At 40.9% G+C, this 21,835-nt stretch overlaps 1 protein-coding gene across 15 annotated transcripts; it reads left to right on the forward strand.

The window, feature by feature from the left end:
- The first annotated feature begins 960 nt into the window (after positions 1 to 960).
- On the forward strand, positions 961 to 21,418 carry lrrfip2 (leucine rich repeat (in FLII) interacting protein 2). Of its 15 annotated transcripts, none has more exons than XM_046401470.1 (27): positions 961 to 1,113; positions 2,471 to 2,631; positions 7,710 to 7,796; positions 9,089 to 9,148; positions 9,830 to 9,889; positions 10,033 to 10,071; positions 10,243 to 10,305; positions 11,295 to 11,342; positions 11,456 to 11,524; positions 11,771 to 11,860; positions 12,389 to 12,445; positions 12,842 to 12,895; positions 13,020 to 13,076; positions 13,614 to 13,685; positions 13,963 to 14,076; positions 14,514 to 14,555; positions 15,175 to 15,306; positions 15,763 to 15,834; positions 16,737 to 16,907; positions 17,038 to 17,130; positions 17,555 to 17,647; positions 18,347 to 18,448; positions 19,516 to 19,648; positions 19,962 to 20,132; positions 20,219 to 20,298; positions 20,412 to 20,516; positions 20,595 to 21,418. In XM_046401470.1, the coding sequence occupies exons 2-27, from the start codon at positions 2,542 to 2,544 to the stop codon at positions 20,703 to 20,705; spliced, it is 2,265 nt and encodes a 754-aa protein (XP_046257426.1). In that variant the 5' UTR covers positions 961 to 1,113; positions 2,471 to 2,541; the 3' UTR covers positions 20,706 to 21,418. The 15 variants fall into 15 exon arrangements, with proteins under 15 accessions (XP_046257426.1, XP_046257424.1, XP_046257429.1 ...); XM_046401468.1 differs by having other exon boundaries at positions 972 to 1,234; XM_046401469.1 differs by lacking the exon at positions 961 to 1,113 and adding an exon at positions 1,248 to 1,462.
- The last annotated feature ends 417 nt before the right edge of the window (positions 21,419 to 21,835 follow it).

Below are 21,835 nucleotides of genomic sequence, written 5' to 3' on the forward strand. Positions count from 1 at the left end.
TAAAAGCAAAGAACGGGTCAAATTTAACAAAACCTCTGGATACTCTTCAAAAACAAAAACGTTAACGTCTTAAGCTAACGTCTTAGGGCAACGTGAGTTCATAGTGAGGCTATTTAATTCACTCAACTGAAAAAGATAATCCTTAAGAAGAAAACAAATTAAATAGTGTGAAACCAAATTTTTGGTTAACTTATGATCAAAGCCAGTTGTTTTACAGGTGACTAGTTTATAACTGGTGACCTTCTGCTGTTCATCAGTGATAGTACCCAAAAGTGATACTTGTGAAAAAGTAAAGACATTGTGCTAAAATATTACCTTTATAAAAGTGAAAGTCGTCCAAAGGAATAGTACTTGAGTAAAAGTCTTGAAGTATCCAATATCAAATGTAGAAGAAATGAAGAATCAAAAGTACAAGTAAAAGTAAATTATACATATGTTTAGATGTATGTATATGCTGAATTAAAGAGGTCAACAGATGATTGGAGTATTTTTCAAATGATTGAAAATATTTTTTTAAATCTGATTGCTGAAAATTGTAACTAAGTACAGTACTTGAGTAAATGTACTGCATATTCCATCACTACTGTACATACAGAAGATGCTAAAATCAGTGTACACTGTTGTAGGCCTATACACTGTTATATAACCTTAAGTTAGGCTAAAAATCATTATCATCATCAAGCAGAAATTACACTTCCTATTAAAAAAAAAAAACGTTGGCAACGTTTAACGTCTAACGGAAATGTTAGCAATGAAAATCATGTCAGATGGGAGAGGACTACGACTGATAGAAGCAAGAATTTGTACACAGTAAATAATACCAGCAGTTTGCGTGTTCAGGCCTGCTTGTTTAAACGTTTCCAAACTGTCAGCATTTAAAAGCCGCACACTGGAATGTCACTTCGTATAGAAGAATTATTATCGTTCAAAGGAAAATCACTCTTTCCAGTTGGTAATAACAGTTGATTTTGTAATGTGTCTGACGCCCCATGAAGGCAACATCACACCCTAATTTTTCCAAACATCCGGGACCTCAGGAGCTTACCAGTGTGTGTGGAAACTGACTAAGAGGAGGGCAGTGGAGTGCGGTGGAAAGGCGGACTGATGACAGCTGTCAGTGAGGACAAAAACACTTCCAATCTTTGAGGAGAATCCGAATGGCTCTTCCCTAAATCTGCCGGAGAAAAGGGACGATACCTTTGCAGTGTCGCGGGTTATTAACGGTGTCGCGAAGGTAACCTTATATGTGGGGGTGGGAATTATGACGGGAGTATCAATGCCAGTTTGCCCTGTCTGCCTCTCAAGAGAGCCGAGGTTAGCCCCACTGGCTATCCAAGCTAACAACCCAGCTAAACTGATCAGTTAGCCTTGGCTACCAGAGATTGTCGTCCATGCTTGGGGTCATTGTGGAAAGGGCATATCTGGATAGTTCTCGTTTTTGTAAAGTGCTAGCTTCAGCGTGGTAAGAACCTAAATGGGAAACTTTTGAATGAAAATTTGGGTGAACGAAATGCTAGTTAGCGCTCCTAGTTAGCTTACCGACTGACTGGCTAACGTTAGTCAGCCTAAACGATAGTATATCTAGCTAGCTAACACCAAGAGGGCAGTACATTGGCGTAACTAGTTTTACCTAGCTGAAATAGTTCCTAACGTCATCATTCGTTTTCCTTAATGGGAACGATATAGGGACAGCAATGTTAGCTTTGTTAGTGAGTGGAAAACTGTCCGAGGAAACGTAAATGTTTCAGTAAGTTAGGTGAAGTTGTTTGATTAACGCTCGATAATAGTAACTCATCCACTCGATCGATCAAGGATTGTCCGAATTCACTGAATTGTTAGCATGTGTCTGTAGCGTGATTAGACTTTCCATTTTGAATTTTGGAAACACGGGGATGAAGTAGTTTCATCAAACGTCTTAAAAGAGTGCTCATGCTTCGCTTGGGTCCTCTGACTCAGCCGGGTCCAAAACTAGGCGTTTTCCCCCCTTGGCTTTACCAGGCAGAGAGAGTGCTCTTTTGTCTGTGTGAGCTGTTAACTTTGATATTGTCCCGATGCCCATGGAGCACGTCTACATGCTGATGTTGAGAAATATTGATTTTACCAGCTGTTCACGTAAGCCTTATTAATGAACAAACATTGGTTCAGATCAATTTTGAATGTGTATTATTATGATCTCCTCTGTAAACCTCATTAGCTGTTGTTCACGGCAATGTTTTGGCCATATGCAGAGTTATGGAGTTGCAGCATTCCTGCAATGTCACGTTAAAACTGGTTCATGTCAGCCACTACTGTTTTCTGTAAGTGCCATACACGATTGACTGTGTTTTTGTAGAAATGGAAGAGATGGGGGAGTTCATGGTTTGTTAGTGAGATACTGAAAACAGACCTAAATCATATGTCAGATTATTCTTACACTTGTCCTTGTTAATAGACCTGTTAAAATGAGTTTCCTTTGTCTCTTTCACTTCAGGTATTTGGATATAATTCAGTGTATTCTCTGGTCTTTGACGTCATTGGTGGAGCTACAGTTGCATAGGCAACATGGGGACACAAGGCTGTGGTAGAAAACGTGCCCCTCTCAAAGATCGGTTCTCAGCAGAGGATGAGGCCTTGAGTAGCATTGCCCGAGAGGTGAGTTCATACATTGTCACACGTCTTTTTTGGCGCAAACTCCCTTGCATCATGGCTATGTTCTTCTTACATTGCAAGACGTGATTCATCTGCTCATGATAAGGTAGACAACTGATTTATTAATTGTGGATTTTATTAATCTTGGCAGCAGTGTCATCATATTTTAAAATAAAGGGAGTATGATTAGACACTTGAAACCATTATCATCCATCACATGATTGGCTGAAACTGCACTATGGCTTAAAGTTTAAGTGATCTCTTAAACTAAAATGAGCGTGAAATGTAATACTCTCAGTGCATGAAAATGTTAATGTGTATGTAGGCAATTTCCAGTCCATCAGTCATCAGCTATCTTCTAAGTATGTGCTTTTAGGCTTTTAAATTGTGAAACACCTTTCTAGAAAACTGAAATATTTTATAACATAAATTTTCTCTCATTTATAAAATTGACTCACATAAAACTAAAATGAATGGATTTAAATAATTCTTAACGTGTTCAATTTGGACCGACAATGTGTACCTGGCATGGTTTCAGGGGTTTTTTGTCAATATTTGAGTACATATATGTCCAGGCAAATATTGTGAACATTTTTCAATCATACTTGCCTCAAGCAGTTATATATTAATGCTGCAAACAAATGGAGTATAAATAAATAAAAGCGATTTTACAGATGGAGCAAATGTAAGTAGATCAAGTAGAAGTAGATTTTTGGGATATTGGGATAGATTCAGTTTTAATGCAGAACTTTGTTAACTTGGCAGATAATGTGTCATGCGTCAAGCTTTAGGCTTGCTTACAAATGCATCACTCAACACTCAAGTGTGTCAACGTGAGACAGAAACACGTAAATATTATGCAATAAATTATGTGGATTTAAAACATGGTGGTCAAAATTGTGTCAGCAAATGAACCTCTGAAGCATATACTTACAAATTAACTAGCAGAACCTGAATATCCACATGCGTTTCAGCCCAAGCGAGTGGGGACAGCTGGTTTGGACCACAGGGAAATTGACTTGACGTGTAGTGTTTTCATTTGGGAGAAAAAAACACGAGCCAAGCAGAGAAGCTGCCTTGCTTGTAACGACATGCCCTGGGATTATTCCATTTTGTTCCACAGCAGGGCTGTCATTCCTTTGCCTTCGTTCAGAACAGGGTGGCTAACAGAATAAAATACAAAGATCATTTTCAGAGTTTTCCTTTATTTTTCGTAGGCACAGGCAAAATAACCACATTGCTGATTTTTTTGATTTTTTGATGATTTATTGCTTTTACAGGTAGAATTGCAACATTGAAGTTTTGTTGTTTTTTTTTTGTTTCTTTGTTTTGCCATGGCCCATTTTAGAAGCTAGTTAGTCCTTCACTTTTGGGTACTAAGCAGAAGGCTCCATTTGCTCTCTTTATAGTCATGCAGGCTGATCATAGAAACATGACTCATCTGACCCTCCCAGTCAGGTCCTAAATCTGAATCTCTTTGTGGAGCAAACCAGAGATTAGATCAACTGTGCAGAGAGTTCAGGGGGTCGGTGTCTAACTTGTTGCTCATCACTGTCCTCCTAAACAAATATTCAAAACACTGCAGCTTCTTCCTCGTGTTGTCTGTGCCTGATTAAGAAAAGTTACAGCCTGTCTGTGCTTGGCACGGATCACTGCTGAGAATGACTGTGAATTTGAGCCTGCACCATCACCAGCCCAGCCCAGCTCTGAGGCCTCCTACATTACTGGGCAATCAGTCCTTTTGAATACCAACAGCTTGCTTACAAATCTGACAGTGACCAAATGTTAAACGTAGATGATAATCTCACAGCAGTTCTCCCTCAGATTAGGATCTAAGTGAGCTAAAGCTACTTGAATAAGGCAATCACTGACTTTCCTCATTATACAAAGGGTGTGTGTGTTTTGTTTGTGTGTTTGTAAGCTACAGTCCATATAATTTCTTTTGTGATATCAACAAGTCATTATTGCAGTGGAAAGTGTCACACTTTCTTTTTCCGTATATGATTAGGCAACTGCTTAGGCTGCAGAGAACAAAGGACACGTTACAGCACATGTCAACAACTCATGGAAAAGAACTGTCAGTTTGATCCCCCTTCATCTCCTGATAATGCAAGCTTTTTAACACTTGTTGGATTTAATGGTGCAATTAAAATTAAATTAAAATGCAATTAAATTAAAATTTCATAGTTTTGTGTATTATTAGAAGCAAGCAGGCAACAATTTCAAGGGCTGGTCTGATGTAATTTTAGTGTTGCGAGAGAGACCCAAAGGTTAGTAATTACAGAACATAAACATGTTTAGTTCACCTAGAGTGACTGTACAGGCCTATTTTTAAAGCTGACTGTCTTACTAAACAACCTTAATATCCTACACAGTGCTCATACAGTAAAAAAACGTCAATTGAACACATATCAACACATTTTTAATAGTATTAATATTTATGCAGACTTGGGTTGGAAATCTGGTTGAAGAACTGATTTTTATGGCTTTGGAACTTTAGACACTTTCAAATGCAGTTATTCTACTGCTTCAAACATGTGGTTTGAAAAATAGTATTACTACTGCACTGCTTTTGACAACATTAATACCTAGTATGCTGTTTTGGATTTTTGATGATGAAGTTGACAACTGTATGCCTCTACACACTATTTATGTTTTTATTTTATTTCATGCTTTGTTGGATATGTTCTGTCTCAATTTTATTGTTCATTGTTTCAATTATTGATTAACCTATTGATAGTCACAATGTCCCTGCACGCATATGTCTTCAATTTCCTTGTTGCTTTTTCTTTTTTGACTACCCCAAAATAAAAATTTTAGATTGGAGGGTTCCAGGTAATCTCATGGTGGATTGCTGGACTCTCATTTCCCAGAGAGCTGGAGGTGTGTTTGATGGTGAACTTCTGCTGCTCAGGTTACCCTCCCAGCCCCGTGATATGGCTGTGGTTGGATGGGCCAGGCTATAGATAGGACAGAGACAGAGAGCTCAGCTGTGCTGCTGTGCAGAGCAGGTCATGCTGTCAGACAGCTCAACAGGTGCAGAGCACAGGGCCAGCCATCTTTCTTTACTCTCTCTCCGCATACCTTTGCAACTTCTTCTGCATTGCACAAAATATGTTTCATTGTATGTCCATCAGTGTCTCTCTCCAAAATCACACAGAGTAACCAGAGGACATGGTTAGACACATGTCCCACATGGTCTTTAACCTTCGTATCTCTTTAATCACCCCAAAGTTGCTCAGACTGTATCATTCATTCATGGTTTTCACTCATTGTCTATGTTAAATCTAAGTTATCTGATCACTGCAAAAGAAGATGGTTGTTATACTCCAGTTTAGCTTAATCTGTGGTCTGTCCAATTGAGTACAAGTCACTTCCCTCTACCGTCAAACTACCTACCTAAATCTCAGACCCAAGTGTCTCTTTTTGTTTTCAAAATGTTTATAACTAGGTTAAACCGTTTCCTTACAGTAGTACAGGTAAAAAGAACCTGTATTTGGGTATTTGTTCAGCATTACTATGAAATAGTGTTTGTTCATTCCAGGCTATTATTGAAACAGGAATAGCCCATACCCACAGGCTGACTATTTTGGCAGTGTAGATAAGAAATTGCTGGAATGCTGACAGTGTTTGTCTGTAGTGAGATACTAAACACACCACGCACTGTATTTATGGAATGTCTTTTAGTTAGAGATAAAGGGCTGGGCTCCATGAGCACATGTGCCATTCTTTGTTGGTGGGATGTTTAGTTTCAGAGCATGTACAAAATGTAATTAGTATTATGGACGTAATGGAAGGATAGTCTACATACTCACCTGCATGACTCCTCTGAGCTGTGTACTGGCTCGCCTAAATTAGCTCCTTCTGCTGTAAAATTAGCTCCTGTTCATATTTTGACTCAGCTGGGGGCAAATTGTGTGATTACTCTTCTCGTTTTTCCCCCAGAGGAGAGATTGTTGGGCTCAATTTGTGCTTCATAATGTTTATCTAGTTAAATATTGTGAAATCGCTTCTATGTTTACATGCTGAGCAGGCCCACACTGTTGTCACTCACTTTGTCTTCCGTTGACGCTGTGCTTCTCTGTCAGTTTGTTTGTGTACTGTTGGCATCTCCCTCGTGAGGTCTTTAAATCAGTCCTCATGAAACTGATGGTTAGCACATGTTGTTGGTGATGAGACATCTCAAGCACTCACTCTAGATAGGACTACATAGGTGTAAGTCACAGACAAAGCCGGTCGGCTATATCATGCCATCCATATTATAACCAGACTAATCATGGATTTGTTAGGCTGATGTTGATATGTACTGAGTGGAACATTTTACTCTTAATACACAAACTTGTCAGTGCGTTCTTTTGGATAAACTATGTGAGTTAGTTACTGTTTCTAATTTGCCTAAGATATGTCTTTTCCATTTCTGTACTGAAGATTCCTGTTCATCAGCAATAAGCAATGCCTGTACAACTGTGTTTATACTGTTCAACCTTAGCAGTTTGGTTCTATTTGTTTTTGATGAACTGCATTATACCTAATGTGAATGTCTAAAACTGTGTGGTTGTTTTTAAGTATTTAAAAGCAATAGTAACTATAGCAAGAAAATACATTTTTAGCACAAAATGTAGTATATACTTGACACTTTATTCTGATGCTGTATATAACTGTCCTCTAAACTAGATTTTACATCTGAGAAAAGAAAGCAGTTCTGTGTCTTCTTTTATTTTATTTTATTTGTTTGTTTGTTTGTTTGATAGGTCCAAAAAACTACAACACTATATTTTATTGTTCAAAAAATGCAGAGTCAACCTCATCATCAGAATGTTGTTTCCAGCTCGTGAAAGAAGCTGGGCTTTCATAGGCATTGCTAATCACACTTAAGTGTCTTTGAAAGAAGTGAAATCAACCCATGTGTACCTTTTCTGCTGTTTCTTTTCTCTTAGGAAACGGACGACTTGAGTACCCAGATATAATCTGGTGAACTGCACTGTGTTTGATCGATGCTATCCCCTTCCTTGTGCTCATTGGGTGTGTTTTCAGAGAAAGGTACCTCTAGCTAACAAGTGTGTTCATGTTGTGTCTCACAGGCAGAGGCGAGGCTGGCAGCGAAGAGGGCAGCTCGGGCGGAGGCCAGGGATATTCGAATGAGGGAACTTGAACGACAGCAGAAAGAGGTATATAACAAACAAGAAGGACCTGAATGGGGAAAGAATTCTCTGTGACCATTATTCAGGGCAGCTTGTTGCAAGCCCAATGTTCTACCTGACATAAGCTGACCTTATGGCCAGGCTGAAGTATCAGAAATTACACACAGGTTAGAGTGGTCTTGTAGTTTATCTATACAGGCAGCATTTCCATGTTTCGATTTATTGACTCAGTAACTGCCTTTGAACGGAAAATGTGAAGTATATTGTGAGCTTTCGATGCCATAACCAAGATTCAAGAGTCTTAATTGTTGTTATGCGAGCATAACGATATTTTGTAGAGATTCTCAGCTTAAAGGCACATGTATAAATAGCGCAAACACTTAAAATGAACACTTAAAAATATAGAGATATAAAACACAAGGCAAAACCAAGAGACTAATGTTAGCAGAGTAGCAAACCCCAGCAATAACAAACTGGCTGACCAACACACATTGCAGCATTGAAGTATTTAAATCTACTCTGTGATGAAGAAATTAACTCTATGCGCTGTCTGTTTCTACATCTTGGACACAATGTTTTATATGGAGATATAATGTTAATAACAACTCATTCAAGACATTCAAACTGACAGGAAACTGTCAAGGTGGTTTCAAATTAATTAATTCATTAACTGATATGATTAACCTTCTTAAATAAAAATGCTGTGGGCAACCCGGTTTGTTTCATATTGGTTCAGTGAACTAAGGAGACTAGTAAATGGTTTGGCACACAGCATGCCGAAACAAAAAGAAACTCAAAATATTACTCCCCTATTTGTTTATTTATTTATTTATTCAATCTAGGATCGATTTTTTTTAATTGAATTGGCATCAAAGTATTGTGATAATATCAAATCAGAAGATAAACCTATCATTTCAACCCTAATTTATAAGATGTTTTTTAAACAGTGTGATAGCTTCTAATAATCGGAAAGCTCACTGAACACATCTGTTGGTTAAGCCCATGTTGTCTGCCCTGGTCAAAAGATACTTGCCACCAGACCTAACAACTTTTCTGTAGGAAACCCTGGATCAACTGTGGTTTGAATATGGAAACTCTCCTTCTTTCCTCCCCTTTACTTTATGTTTAGAAAGATTTTTTTTAAGGATTAATCTGTCATTTCATCCACAAAAACCAAAAAAGAGAAAAAAGTGCTGCATGTTCACAGATGAAACCAAAAGTTCTATTCCTGAAATAAATGTCACCCAGTTTTTACGTTTCAGCAGTTTTTGGTGATGTATGATTGTATGTTTTTCCTGGCACTTCTTTCCTCTGTCCAGCTTTCTTACCACTCCTCCAGCAGTAGCAACAGAAAATGGGGTCAGATCCACCAGTGGATGGTAGGCGAGTGCAAGAGAGAGTGTTGTAGCCTCACACTCCACTAACAGCCTGTTGTGTGAGATTGAGGCCCAGTCAGCCCTGACCATTTAGCTACACTTGACTCACAGACTACACTGTACCTCACTGTGGAAATATGCCTCAGCAGTGTATTTGCTTTGGAGACACCGTAATCTGTGACCGTGTGTATTTGTAGAGCAAGCATTGGCCTTTGACTTTATTTAGAGTGGGTGAGTCTGCATGCAGGAAGCTGGTTTGGAAGTTTAGATCTGCTCCTCCAGCGTTCAGCTACTTCAGGAATGATGGATGTTTTTGGATGTCAGTGACCAGCTTTTGCATGGATTTAACCTGTGTGTGTGTGGTGGTGTACCAACACAGTAAAGAGAATCCGAGTTTTCCATCGTGTGCCGTTATGTTACCTTTTAAAATAACAGATGAGAATAAAATGTGCAGTATATTAGCTGTTCTTGTATATCATTAATCTCGCTCCGGTGCTTAAACAGGATAACATTTGCGAATGTTTATGGCATCCATTTGGTTATAAACATAATGACAGAAGTTGTTTTGCATGGTTTGTGCTTGCATAGCAACTGTTGAGTATTGCAGTGACCTTACTCACTCGTCTGATTGAGCCTCTCTACTTTCACTCTATAATCTTTCCTAACTTTCCCTCCTTACTCCAGGCTGACACAGAAAAAGCCAGATCCTCTAGTATTAGTAGATCCAGCAGCCGTCATCGCCGGGTCTGTATCTCCCCCACACACTTCCTCTTTGTCTGCCTGCATTTCCTTTCTTCTTTCTGCTTTAATCCTGCAGTTAATCTCTCATCACCCATGTTCTTCTCTGTCTGCTTTTCTGCTGTGACTCCATGTTTCCACACCAACAGGGGCTGGATGATGATGTCATGTCAGTCCGCAGCTACAGGGTGCGTACATAATGCATCCCTGCCAGTTTTATGAAGACTGCACTCTCATACTGGCAAAGTGATGTGTGAAAGCCTCTGTTCTTGTAGCATAAATTACATTTCCAAGAGAAGATTTCTTCTGATGTTTATTTTTCTCTGTGTTTATTTTATTTTTATTTTTATTTTTTTAAGTCAACCTCATCAGCAATACGTGACCTGGGAGGTCGATCCAGTACTCGTAGAAAAGATACCTTGGTGCGTTGTGTGTGTGCATCTGTGTGAGTGAAAATATATCCGTGTGGAGTTGATTCTCAGCATGTAACCAGAGTTCAGACAAACCAATCTTTATTGTGCTAAGCAGAACCAACTTTAATTCCAAAGGACAGGCTCAGTAGCAACCAAATGTTCTAAAATTTTCTTGATCTATCCAATTTCCTTCTCTCTGTCTTATACATTTCTGCTTCAGTTACGCCCTTTTCATATCAGAGGTTTGCATATGAGTTGCAGGTGACAGACAGGCTATACCTGCAAGAGGACATAGCATTGAGGCAGCTGTCAGAAATATCTATTTCTTCACACATTGAATTTTTTCTAGTATCTTCTTTGCATGTGCTACTGTGTGATTTTGAAGGTCTTTTTCTGCTTCGGAAGCAGGATAGTATAAGGAATGTCTGTATTTGTACCTGTTGATGCAAAACAATCAAAGTTTATATTTTCTTTACTTATTAATAGGACTGTCACAATTTTGCTTTCGGTTTCAGTCACTGGAATCAAAAACAGGACTGACAACTCTCCCAGTATATTTTTTCAAAAACACAATAACTTTCAAGACAACACAGCTAGCTGCCAGTAGCTTGTAGCTATGCTTCCAGACAAACACAAACACAAACAAGCAGCTAGGATAAACTGCCATTTAGTGACTCTTCTAAAATGTGAAGACTTTTAAAATCTAAATTATATTCAAATCAAACATCAAATTGAGTCTTGAAATTGGTGACAGCCTTACTAAATATCACACACAGCTAACATAATGGGTGGAGTCCAGCTGTTTTTGCTCTTTCACTGTTGCCTTGGCAAGGTGTAGAAAAATAAAGGGTTTGCTTGTTCAGTTGCTGTGTTGGATTACTTAACCCACTGAGCAAATAAGGTAGCACATGAAATGTGTGAAGTTGGTGCAGATCTAACAGCATCTCAGATTTTTGAACTTCTGATCGTAATTCGTGCGATTCCTGTTCTCTCTTCAGTCTGATGGCCTTTCCACTAGCTCCACCCTCAAGAGTTCCCGCTCCACCGTATGTACTTATGTGATGAGAATTTGTTTGCACTGCCTCCACGCTTTTTGTCTTTTTGTTTTATTTTAGCTTTTTAAAAAATTTTTATTTGACACTTTTTCTGGTCTGGACAGAGTTCTGTGTACAATGACCTGCATGGCCATAAAAGGGCTTCATCCAGCTCCTCGAAGAAGGACCTGCTGGTCAGTGTACTCCTTTAGTGTTGGTGTCTTTGCTGCAGCCTCGCGCATGGAGGCAGTTGACTAATCCGAGTGACTTGCAGTGGTGATTTACTGTTGATCAACTTTACCCCTGATAAGATTGACTGTTGATTGTCTTGTGAAGCATCATATAGATGTGTCCAAAATGGATATCAGTCTGACACTTGAGTATAAGATTTGGTTATGTTGTTGTTCATTTGAGGTCATATTATGTTACTACCCTTCCAGACTGGGCTTTACCATGATCAAAGGAACTACACCAGCCTAACGAAGACCAAAGCACTGCCTCCTCCCTCCAGTTCCACGTATCAGCCTCGGGTCGGTCCTTCTGTCATTGCTGGTCAACTTTCAACCATGTTATACACAAACTGATGTGGTTCAGGGAAACTCGGTGAAGCCGAAGCCAACTGAGGCAGTATTTTCTTATCTTCCTGGTCTAGTTTATTTGGTGTTTATATGTCTAACAAACTTGTTATATAACTGCAATAAGTAATCGAAGCAAGGAGAGAATTGTGGGTTTGTAGTTAGTGTAGCTCATGGCCTCTAGTATGCCACAGAAATGCAAAGTCTGGCTTCTAGTTTGAGATTTTTTCCCCACTCTTAAACAGCTCTTGTGATCATTTGAATAAATGCAAATCATTCGCTCCCTGTCAAGGCTGTGTTAAAGTGTAAAGTGTTAAAGCAGTTGGCAGGAGCAGTGTCATCTGACCTCACTTCTTGCAACACTTTTGGCCTTAAATGTTACAGGATCAGCAAAACATTCTTCCTGTTTCCATCTCACATCCCCGCTGCACCTTTCCTCTGTCCTTTATACTGACATTTCCCTGCTCCACTCCTCTCTGACAGGCCTCCACTTCCTCGTCCTCCACCACTGGCACAGGGCTGTCTCGCAGCTACAGCATGGTCAGTTTCTGTCCACTGAGTTGCCAGCATCTCTCTGCATGCCTCTAGTTACCTTCAGAAGTAGACCTTCCCCCTCTCTTGTGGACACATGCATCTGATAGGATGCCCAGAGTGTCTGGAGCCGCTTATATTTAGCTCCTGGACGCTCTTGAGCACTTGGCTGTGGTCAGACATTTGTGCTTGAATTTGATAAGGCAGAAGTTTGTGTTAAGCCAGGGCTTTTGTTGTAGAGCACTGAAACAAATGGCCTACCTACCATGTTGGGAATACAAGGATTCTGTTTGTCGCATGACCCAGAGAAAGTTATTTTGCTCAACCTACTTAGCTAGAGTGTTAGAGATTTATGCTCTCTTGTTTTTTGCTGAGTCCTGCGTTGTCTCTCACGTGTGCCCTCAGGCCTCTATTTATGATGACACTGGTCTTTATGGCTCGGGGTACAGTTCAAGAGCTGTAAGTCTTCTCAGTGTTTGTTAAACAGCGTTTCAGCAATGATGCTGCCACAGGAGCTTACTGTTGTGCCTGTGGCCTGACATCTGTCCTCATGCCTGTCCTGTCCCCCTTCCCCCATTCATAGCCTTCTGAGTACAGCTGGTACTCCTCTGGAGCCAGCTCCACCCGCAGCAGCCCTGTGGTGAGCACTTTAAAATCACCGCCACCCTGCATGATGTCAGCTAACACCACACACAGATGCCCACTACTAACAAGCTTCCCTTTGCCCCCCTCTCAGCACCAGGCCTCCCTCCTTCTGGGGACGGTGTTAATCGCCCATACCTAACTTGTTACAGCTTGCTTTAGGAAAGCATCGTTGATTGTCATTTGAGTACTCGCATTAAGACTTTTCTTCTGCAGTGCTGTGCAGGCTAAGATCTCGTACCCTGGTTGTCTTATCTGACTTCTCTCCAGACAAAATTATATTAATTGCATGAATTGATATTTCTTACATGGTTAAAGTCTACAAGGTGACCCAATATCTGTTTAATACAGAAACTGCTCCTGGATGTTTACGGATTGCTGTTTGAACAAGAAGTGTGTGTTTGTGTGTGTGTGTGTGTGTGTGTGTGTGTGTGTGTGTATCAGAGAGAGCCTTGGGCATACAACCATCCTACATTACTTTGGCTCCTCAACCTGTGCATGTGTGTTTATGTCTGTGTGTGCGTCTTCCTCTCAGTCTTCCTCAGACGATGACACAGTCAGCAGCGTGTCCCAGGAACGTGTCAGCAGGGGCCGCAGGGACAGTGTGGTGAGCTGTAGGGACTGAGCTGTGCACAATCTACACTGGTGCTGCTCTGCCACAGTAGTCAATTGTTGATCGTGTAACAATCAAAGCTTTTTCAGCAGTTTCCTTTGTTATATTGTACTGCCTAAGAATATATCTATATTTCTGTCTATATTCAGGATAATCGGTTGTGATTTTTTTTCTTTGTCCTTTTCCCCTCTGTTGATTTTACACTCTGTTATTCTTTTTAATTTCTTTGCCTCTATTTCTGTCCTCTTCATGCTTTGTGTGGTGTAAGCAGTCGTCTGACTTCTCGGACATTAGTGAGTCGGCTGCCGATTATTTCAGCCGCTCCAACCGAAGAGGCAGCATTGTGTCTGACCTCGATGATTTGAGCATTCCAGATTTGGACGCTGTAAGTGGCTGAGCTAAGTTCACAGCAGTGGGTTGGGGTGTACGGTGCAACACCAAATGATGGATGAATCATTTTACAACTGGTGCATGATATAAAAATAACATTTGGTTTTCAAAACTCATCCGACAGTGTGCGTTTTTCTCTTGACAACCTTATAAATGAGTGGAGTGAAACAAGATTGGCTGTAGTGGTTGTGGGTGCAGTGCTACAGCAGCATGTACTTAGAAAATCTTCTTTTAATGGAGATATGATTCACTCAGTGTTTCATTTGCTTGTCAACTTTTAATGATCTGTGAACATGCAGCACTTACCACAGACTCGTACTAACTCTGACTGACTCCTTGTTTGCAGATGAGGAAACAGTTCCAAGCATGACCACACAGGACGCATGTTCTCAGACGAGTCTGTATCTCATTTTAATACTTCTTCTCTTTCAGCTGGATGAAAAATGTGACAAGCAGTATTCAGATTATAGTCGGGTAAGTGCATCGTTATTTCACATTTTACTTCATTCAAACTCTTCACCAATCAGCAAGTAGGTTTTCTTCAAGTAGTTGTGGTGCCTCTGTTCTAAAAGTCAGAAGCTACATGAGCAGATTTCTTCAAGAATGTAACTACACACCAGGGCTATGTGGAGACCACAGTAAGGCTAGACAAATTTATATTCTGTGGTCTAGCAAGGCTATTTCTTCTGCTGGCTGCAACTTTCACTCTGGAGTGAATGGAAATATGGAAATATGAATGCACAGTAATGTGTGATAGTGCTGTAGCCTGCCGTCTAAAATCTGACACTGAGCTAGAAATTGATTTCTGTGCCAATACTAGGCAGCTAACATGAATCCACAACATGTCCACAGAGATGCTTTGGATACGCGCTGTTATACACATGCTGTGGAGAATGTAAGCTAGTTTGTCATGTTTATAAAATACACCTAAGCACATAACAGTGACAAGACAGTTTGAATTGGGCAGAATCAATCAAGAGTCCTGCGATATGGCATGATTGTGCTCAATGAAGTGTTGGAGTTGTGTTACATTGTCCTGTGCTGTTTCTATGTGTTTGTGACTGGAGTTCTGTATCACCTTGTGTGTTCTCAGCCGTCTTCCCGCTGTGCCACACCAGGCCTCTCGGCAGCCACTTTGGCATCGCTGGGTGGCACCTCATCACGAAGGGGCAGCACAGACACCGGTAGCATCTATGACCCCGACACAAGTCTGAGTGAACTTAGGGTAAGGTGAACAATACACACAGTGTCACCCGTCTGTGTGTGTCAGATTAAAGCTTTGAGAAATGTTAGCATTAAACTATGCTTTTTTTAGCTCCAGATGTTCATCATTATGTCATTATAGAACTTAAATGCTAATCCACATGTTCTGTGCATGAAGTAGTGTATATATACATCTGTTACTACTGCATATGAACCTCCCACAGTATTTTCTCTTTTGTGCCCTCCCTGCTGTTCTAAGTGTCTGCTTTAACCATTTTTCTTTATGTGTGCACGGGAGAACTGGATGTGACATGTGTCTTGAGAGGCTGCTCCTTATATGTGGGTGGGCTGGTCATGGGTGTGCCAGCTGGACTGTCTTTGAGATGGCAGCACGGGTGCTTTGTTATGTCTCCTTGATACTTCCCACCCTCTCTGATGCCCCATTTCACCCCAGCTATTCCTTCCATGTGCTCTACAGGATATCTATGAACTAAAGGACCAGATTCAGGATGTAGAAGGGCGGTACATGCAAGGGCTTAAAGAGCTGAAGGTAGAGGGGCTTGAGCTCACAGCATGCCTTCTCTTGATCTCTGGGAGCAGTATGACGTCACTAACACCTTCCCCTGCCTCCCCACTCATACCACTTTTTACCTGTTGTAGTTCCTAACACCACAGCCGTGACTTTGCCTGCTCCCAGTCTGAATTACGTAATGATTCTCCTGTTTGCATGGTCTTCCTTTCACTTCCTGTTTTGATCCAACTCACTGGTTGTGGCCTGAAATGAAGACACTCCCACAATTCAGCTGGGTTCAAAGTTGTAAGAAGAAGAGTTAAAATGCTCCACCTGCTGACAGATAACGGTCATGCTTTCAGTTTTGTGGCTCTTCTTCCAACCAGACTTTCGTTGCCACGGTGTTGGATGGCCTTGTGTCTCACTGACCTCTGCAGTCACCTTCAGTAGCTTCCCGTTCTTTTCAAAAGGACACCGTATGTTTTATTGATGAGAGTAATTTACTAACAAACCTGACTTCTGGCCTGTTCTTGGTAGAGTCTTGCAGCTGATGCACTATAGTTTGATTGCTTTTCGTCAACCTATTTTTCCTGGCTCACTTGTAGTTCTCTCTTTCAGGTCCCCTTTTGACACCATTGCCTTGTTTCACTCCTGAAAGTGATTTGACACATTCTCATCATCATGTTGTCAAACTTACTCCCAAATGACTTGTTTAAAGGGGAAACATATCACAAAAGGAGGCAAAAAATTATGCCTTAACTTAATCTTACATGTGAAAATAAGAAAATATGTGTGTGATATGTTTGGCCACTATGTGTTAACTGTGTTACAAAAAGCAGCTCTTTTTGTACCAGGGAGCTCACCTGTTGCATGTAAGGGAACTGTGGCTTAAATTTCCTTACTCAGTTTTCAGTTTATTAACATCCTCTCGATCCGATCAGGAGTCACTTGCAGAGGTGGAGGAGAAGTATAAGAAAGCCATGGTATCGAACGCGCAGCTGGACAACGACAAAGCCAACCTCATTTATCAGGTGGACACACTAAAGGACGTCATAGAGGAGATGGAGGAACAAATGGCTGAGATGAAGAGGGAGCTGGAAGAAAAGTCAAAGGTGAAATATGTCTGGGAAGGTTCTGAATTATCATATTAAATCACTTGTTAGCAATCGATTTCATGTAGGTTAAGTTACAAAATATTTACATGGGAGGGTCATGGCTAAATTGTTCTGTCTATGGTTTCAGGAACTAGAAAGACAAAAGCACACATGTACAGTTCTGCAGCATAAACAAGAAGAGCTGAAAGAGGGAATCCGCCAGCGAGATGAGCTCATAGAGGTATGACTGCCCTTGCGTTAGAAAAACGAGCTGTTTCTGTCAGCGTGACCACATCAGATCTCTATCCTGTCAACACCTTCAAAGGTGTTAGTGCCCGTGTGTGGGCTGCAGCAGAGGCTCTGTTCTGCAGGAACTTGATAAGGATTGATTGGCACAGGCCTGCCTCTAGGTCCTCTCCCACTCTGTTGCTCTGTCCCTTCAGACGTAGCTCATTGTATTATCTGACTGTGAACACTATCATTCATTCCTTTCTCTGCATTATCTCCTCCAATTGGTGTCTTTCACCCTGTTCCACCTGTTTCTCTCATTTTTATATCAGTGTGTATGTGCATTTTCACATCGTGTGCCTTCGTTCCGTTCAGTCTTTCCTATTCTGTTCTTATTCTGTATTCTGTCATCTTGGTACTGCTCAACACTGCTGCAGGAGAGCCAGCGAATGCAGACTAAGTTAGATGCCCTCACCAGAGAGGTGTTTGACCTGCAGGAAACGATAAGCTGGAAGGACAAAAAGATTGGGGTAGGAGGTCCCACAAGGGTGCTTTGACATAACATGAGAGGCAGTAGATGGTTGTACATAGTATCTATCCACCTCTTTTGCCTCTCATGCTGTCTCTGCATGACAGAGACCCTTAGGCATTAGCACATAGCTGGACCCGTCCATATTCACAGTTTGGTATTTTTGCATGTCGAAATAACAAGGCTTTTCTGTTTGGATCCTGCACCCTCAGCTAACTGTGCAAGTGCACCTGCATCGTATTTAAACCTGCAGTGAACAGCCTGTAAAATACAGCTATTTTTATTTTGGATTGTCATATAAGCTTAAAGAGAAAGCAGTATATTCCAGCATGACATGCATGGTTCCACCTGTGGATCAATTTGAAGTCGGACTCAGTGACTTAATAATAAATCATCCTGATTATATGTAGTTTTTGGAGAGTCAAAAAGATCTATGTTTTTACAGACTCTGTGTCATCAGTCCCTCTGCCACACCTCTTAACTTTCCCCAGTAACATCTTCTGTGAAAACGCAGCCTTGTCCTCATCTGTGTGTATTATTTGTGTCCATGTCCTTGTTATTGGCTACAGCTTACAGTGCACGCTTGTGTGTGGAAGGTGTCTCGCTGTAGCATGCGGTGTTGCATGTGTGTCCAGAGTCTGTCCAACTTCTCCTCTGCCTCTTCTTTTCTCTCTTGTCTTCTTGTCTTGTGTGTGGCCAGGCCCTAGAGAGGCAGAAAGAGTACTTTGATTGCATTAGGAATGAGAGAGACGAGCTCAGAGATGAGCTTGCTGACATCAAGGGAAAGGCCAAAGCTGGAGAGGTAGGTCTTTCTGAAGTCCCACAAGGAAAAAACAAGATTGGAAGATTGAGCTGCTGGCCCAAAGCTACTTTTTATTCTTTGTGGTTGTAACTAAGTCAGTTAATGTTATCAAACCCATAACTGTGCTGTACTTTTTACTTCTGCCTCTTTGTTTTTCTTTTCATTTTGTTTTCATGCTAACTGTGTCACTAGTTTCTGGTTTTTCAGAAATAATTTGATACATGTTCGCCTGTACTATGACTATAACTATGAGCATACTATATCAAGGTATCTGTGGGGTTGTTGTTGTAAAGGATATGCACATAATATCATTGGATACAAACATCGCCATGCTAACTTCCCTCAGTAGCTAACGCACAACAGTCAGCAGCTACTACTTGAGCTGTTGTGCAAATGACTGTGCAGCTGATTCAGAAAGAATTTAAGCTTTTATAGCCTGCCAAAGGCTAAAAGAAACATTGCGCAGTGAGACAGCACCTGACTTTCTAAAAATGAGGCATCAGTCTCTCTGCAGAGAGAATTCAACTCATTTAATGATGCATAGCTTATTTTTGTTTGCTAAAATGTGCTATCAGTATAACAGGCGCCACATGATTTTGTAAGACATGTTGGCTGTGGATGAATAGGGGACTGGGAGTTGACCCCGAGTAGAGTAGTCAGAAGATTTCCTACAAGATCATGCTCTGATAGTTCACCAGGCGTAAACAGTCTGAGCCACAAGTGCCACATCATCAGAAGTAATTGGCTGAAGTTCCACTATCAGAATAATAACAGTTACATTGTCAGTTACTTGCTTATTGGGCAAAAAGTTACCATCCACAGATATATCATGCATTCATACAATTCAGCATCCACAGACCACCGACGCTTTATTATGTTGTATTTTCATTTGCAGAGGCCTTTACCTTTTCAAGATTGTTGTTAAGCTTTTGTGATCACAGTTCCATCCATTCAGCCAACTGTTGGTTTGTTCTGTCAATCAACAGTGTCATGAGAAAGTGACATCAGTGCATACTTTCTGCTCAAGTGGAGCCAGTCCTCAGTAATGTGTCCTCTCTCACCACCAGAAACATGGGCTGGTCATCCTCCCAGACGGCACACCAAATGGAGATGTCAGCCACGAGTCTCAGTCCTCAGGGATCACTGTGGTCTCCCAGGAGGCCGCTCAGTTGCTGGAGTCTGCAGGAGAAGGCCCGCTGGGTGAGTCAGCGATATTATAGCTCACTGAACAGAACAGAACACTTACCTATTGCAAAAGAATTCATGTTGATTGAAGACTCTAAATGAACTATTTACAGGGATGCTAAATAAACCGATCTGGTGAGGTGTGTATTTGTAAGCGCTAAGCCCTATAATAGGAAAAACAATTCTGTGATTGTGTGTTGTAGCATGCACACATTAAAGTTTGTCCAAGTTGTAGTTGCAGCAGACGATGTACCCCTTCTGTAACACACAGAGTTCGCCTGCTCCAGTTAAATGCCTCTGTTTAAGATATTTTCCATCCGTTTTGTAGACGTGAGGCTAAGGAAGTTGGCAGAAGAGAAAGATGAGCTGTTAGCTCAGATAAGGAAGCTGAAGAATCAGCTGGAGGAGGAGAGACAGAAACACTCAAAGATGGACAGTACGTACACAGATGGGGAGAGGATGGAGAACGGTACAGACCTTCACTTTATTGAGATGCAGAGTAAGTTGGCCTTGTGTTTATCAGTTTGTGACCTTTTCAACATTTTATGTACGTTCAAACTGACTGGCTTCTGTTCTCATCTGTAGGAGATGCCAACAGACAGATTAGTGAATACAAATTCAAGCTTTCCAAGGCAGAACAGGAAATAGGTACAATGGAACAAAATGTAAGTAAAAGGAAATGTCTTGTCGAAGTAAATTAATAGTTCACATTAAACCGTAGAAGTATTCACATGGGCTCTAAATCACCAAATTGCACTCGTTTGTGTTTTTCTCCCAGATAAACAGACTTGAAGGGCAAGTGTCCAGGTACAAGGCATCAGCAGACAACTCAGAGAAAATAGAAGACGAACTTAAAGCAGAAAAACGGAAGCTTCAAAGAGAGGTAAACGCACAGACATTCGTTTATTAAGATGATACATGCGCAGGCTGAATGTAACGTGTCCTGTCTGTTCGCACACAGCTGCGCACAGCCCTGGATAAGATAGAAGAGATGGAAATGACCAACAACCACCTAGTAAAGCGCCTTGAGAAGATGAAGGCCAACAGGAACGCTCTTCTGTCACAGCAGTGAGGCAAGGCAGCATCACCATGGAAGCCCTTAAACTCGCACCTCAGACCTCTGACTGCCATATTGCATCTGAAGCACATTTCCATTTTTTTTTTGTTTTTGCTGTAACACTTTAAGATTTGTAGCTAACCAAAAACACTTAAAAACCTTGTAGCACAGGCAAAAAAGCTGAACTGTGTCCTTTATAAAGAAAACGAAAAACAGAAGCTTCAGGTTTGTCTGGCAAGTCACTGGTGTTTTCAGAGGAATGACTCAGAAACTTAACTAATAAAACTGTAAAGTTGCTGGGAGATACATCTGAGGAAATTTCTCTTGTCACTACTTAATTTTTCAGAGCTTTGTACTACATCATGTTATCCATGAGATTTTATTCCTCTCTGGCTGGGTGCTTGGCTGTACTTTTTTTTTGATAAGTTGCATGAATGAGTATAATGTTGCTTTTAAACTATTCACCCCCTCATGGCTGCTCCGGGCCTGCACCTTCCCAGCTTCCCCTCCTCACACAGTGAAGTGCCTTTCACCCTAAGGAGACTGGAGGGGTCTGCACCGCTCTGTGAAACAATAATTGTTTTAACAGGTACAGAATGATGTATTTAAAAAGGTGCAGTCATTATTTGAAAATATGTAGAACCAACTGTGTCTGCTGCAGTTTCATTGAAATTTTTCAAATATTTAAAAGACTTCTTGAAAATAAATGTGTAATTTGCAGAACTGTGTATGCAAGCTCTTCTTTTTTGAAATCCCTATCGTTGAGGTGTGGGTGTTGTTCATTTGTAGTCTTCATGTTTTTTGGTTTCCAGATTAGTTATTCTGTGACTGTACTAAAGATAGAGAACTATTTAGGAACTTTTAATAGTTTTGCAGTTTTCTTTCACTCTCTCAGGTTTATACAAGTGTTCCAAAAGTACGAATTGTGTGAGGTGTCTGGAAACATTGGCAACAGTATTCATTTCCTTCACACTGAGCACTGATCTCTCCACACTGCGTGTGTCTCTGACTGACGGCCTCTAATAAAAGCCAAGCCCGTGTGCTGGCACATTTTACATACGTTATGGGACTCATGACCCGATTCTATTTTTCCTGGCTGCATGTCTCGAGTCTTACTTTTAGAAAACCATGTGAAGGCTTGGCAC

The sequence above is a fragment of the Scatophagus argus genome, chromosome 10 (assembly GCF_020382885.2).
Source record: "Scatophagus argus isolate fScaArg1 chromosome 10, fScaArg1.pri, whole genome shotgun sequence".
Lineage (NCBI taxonomy): Eukaryota > Metazoa > Chordata > Actinopteri > Scatophagidae > Scatophagus > Scatophagus argus.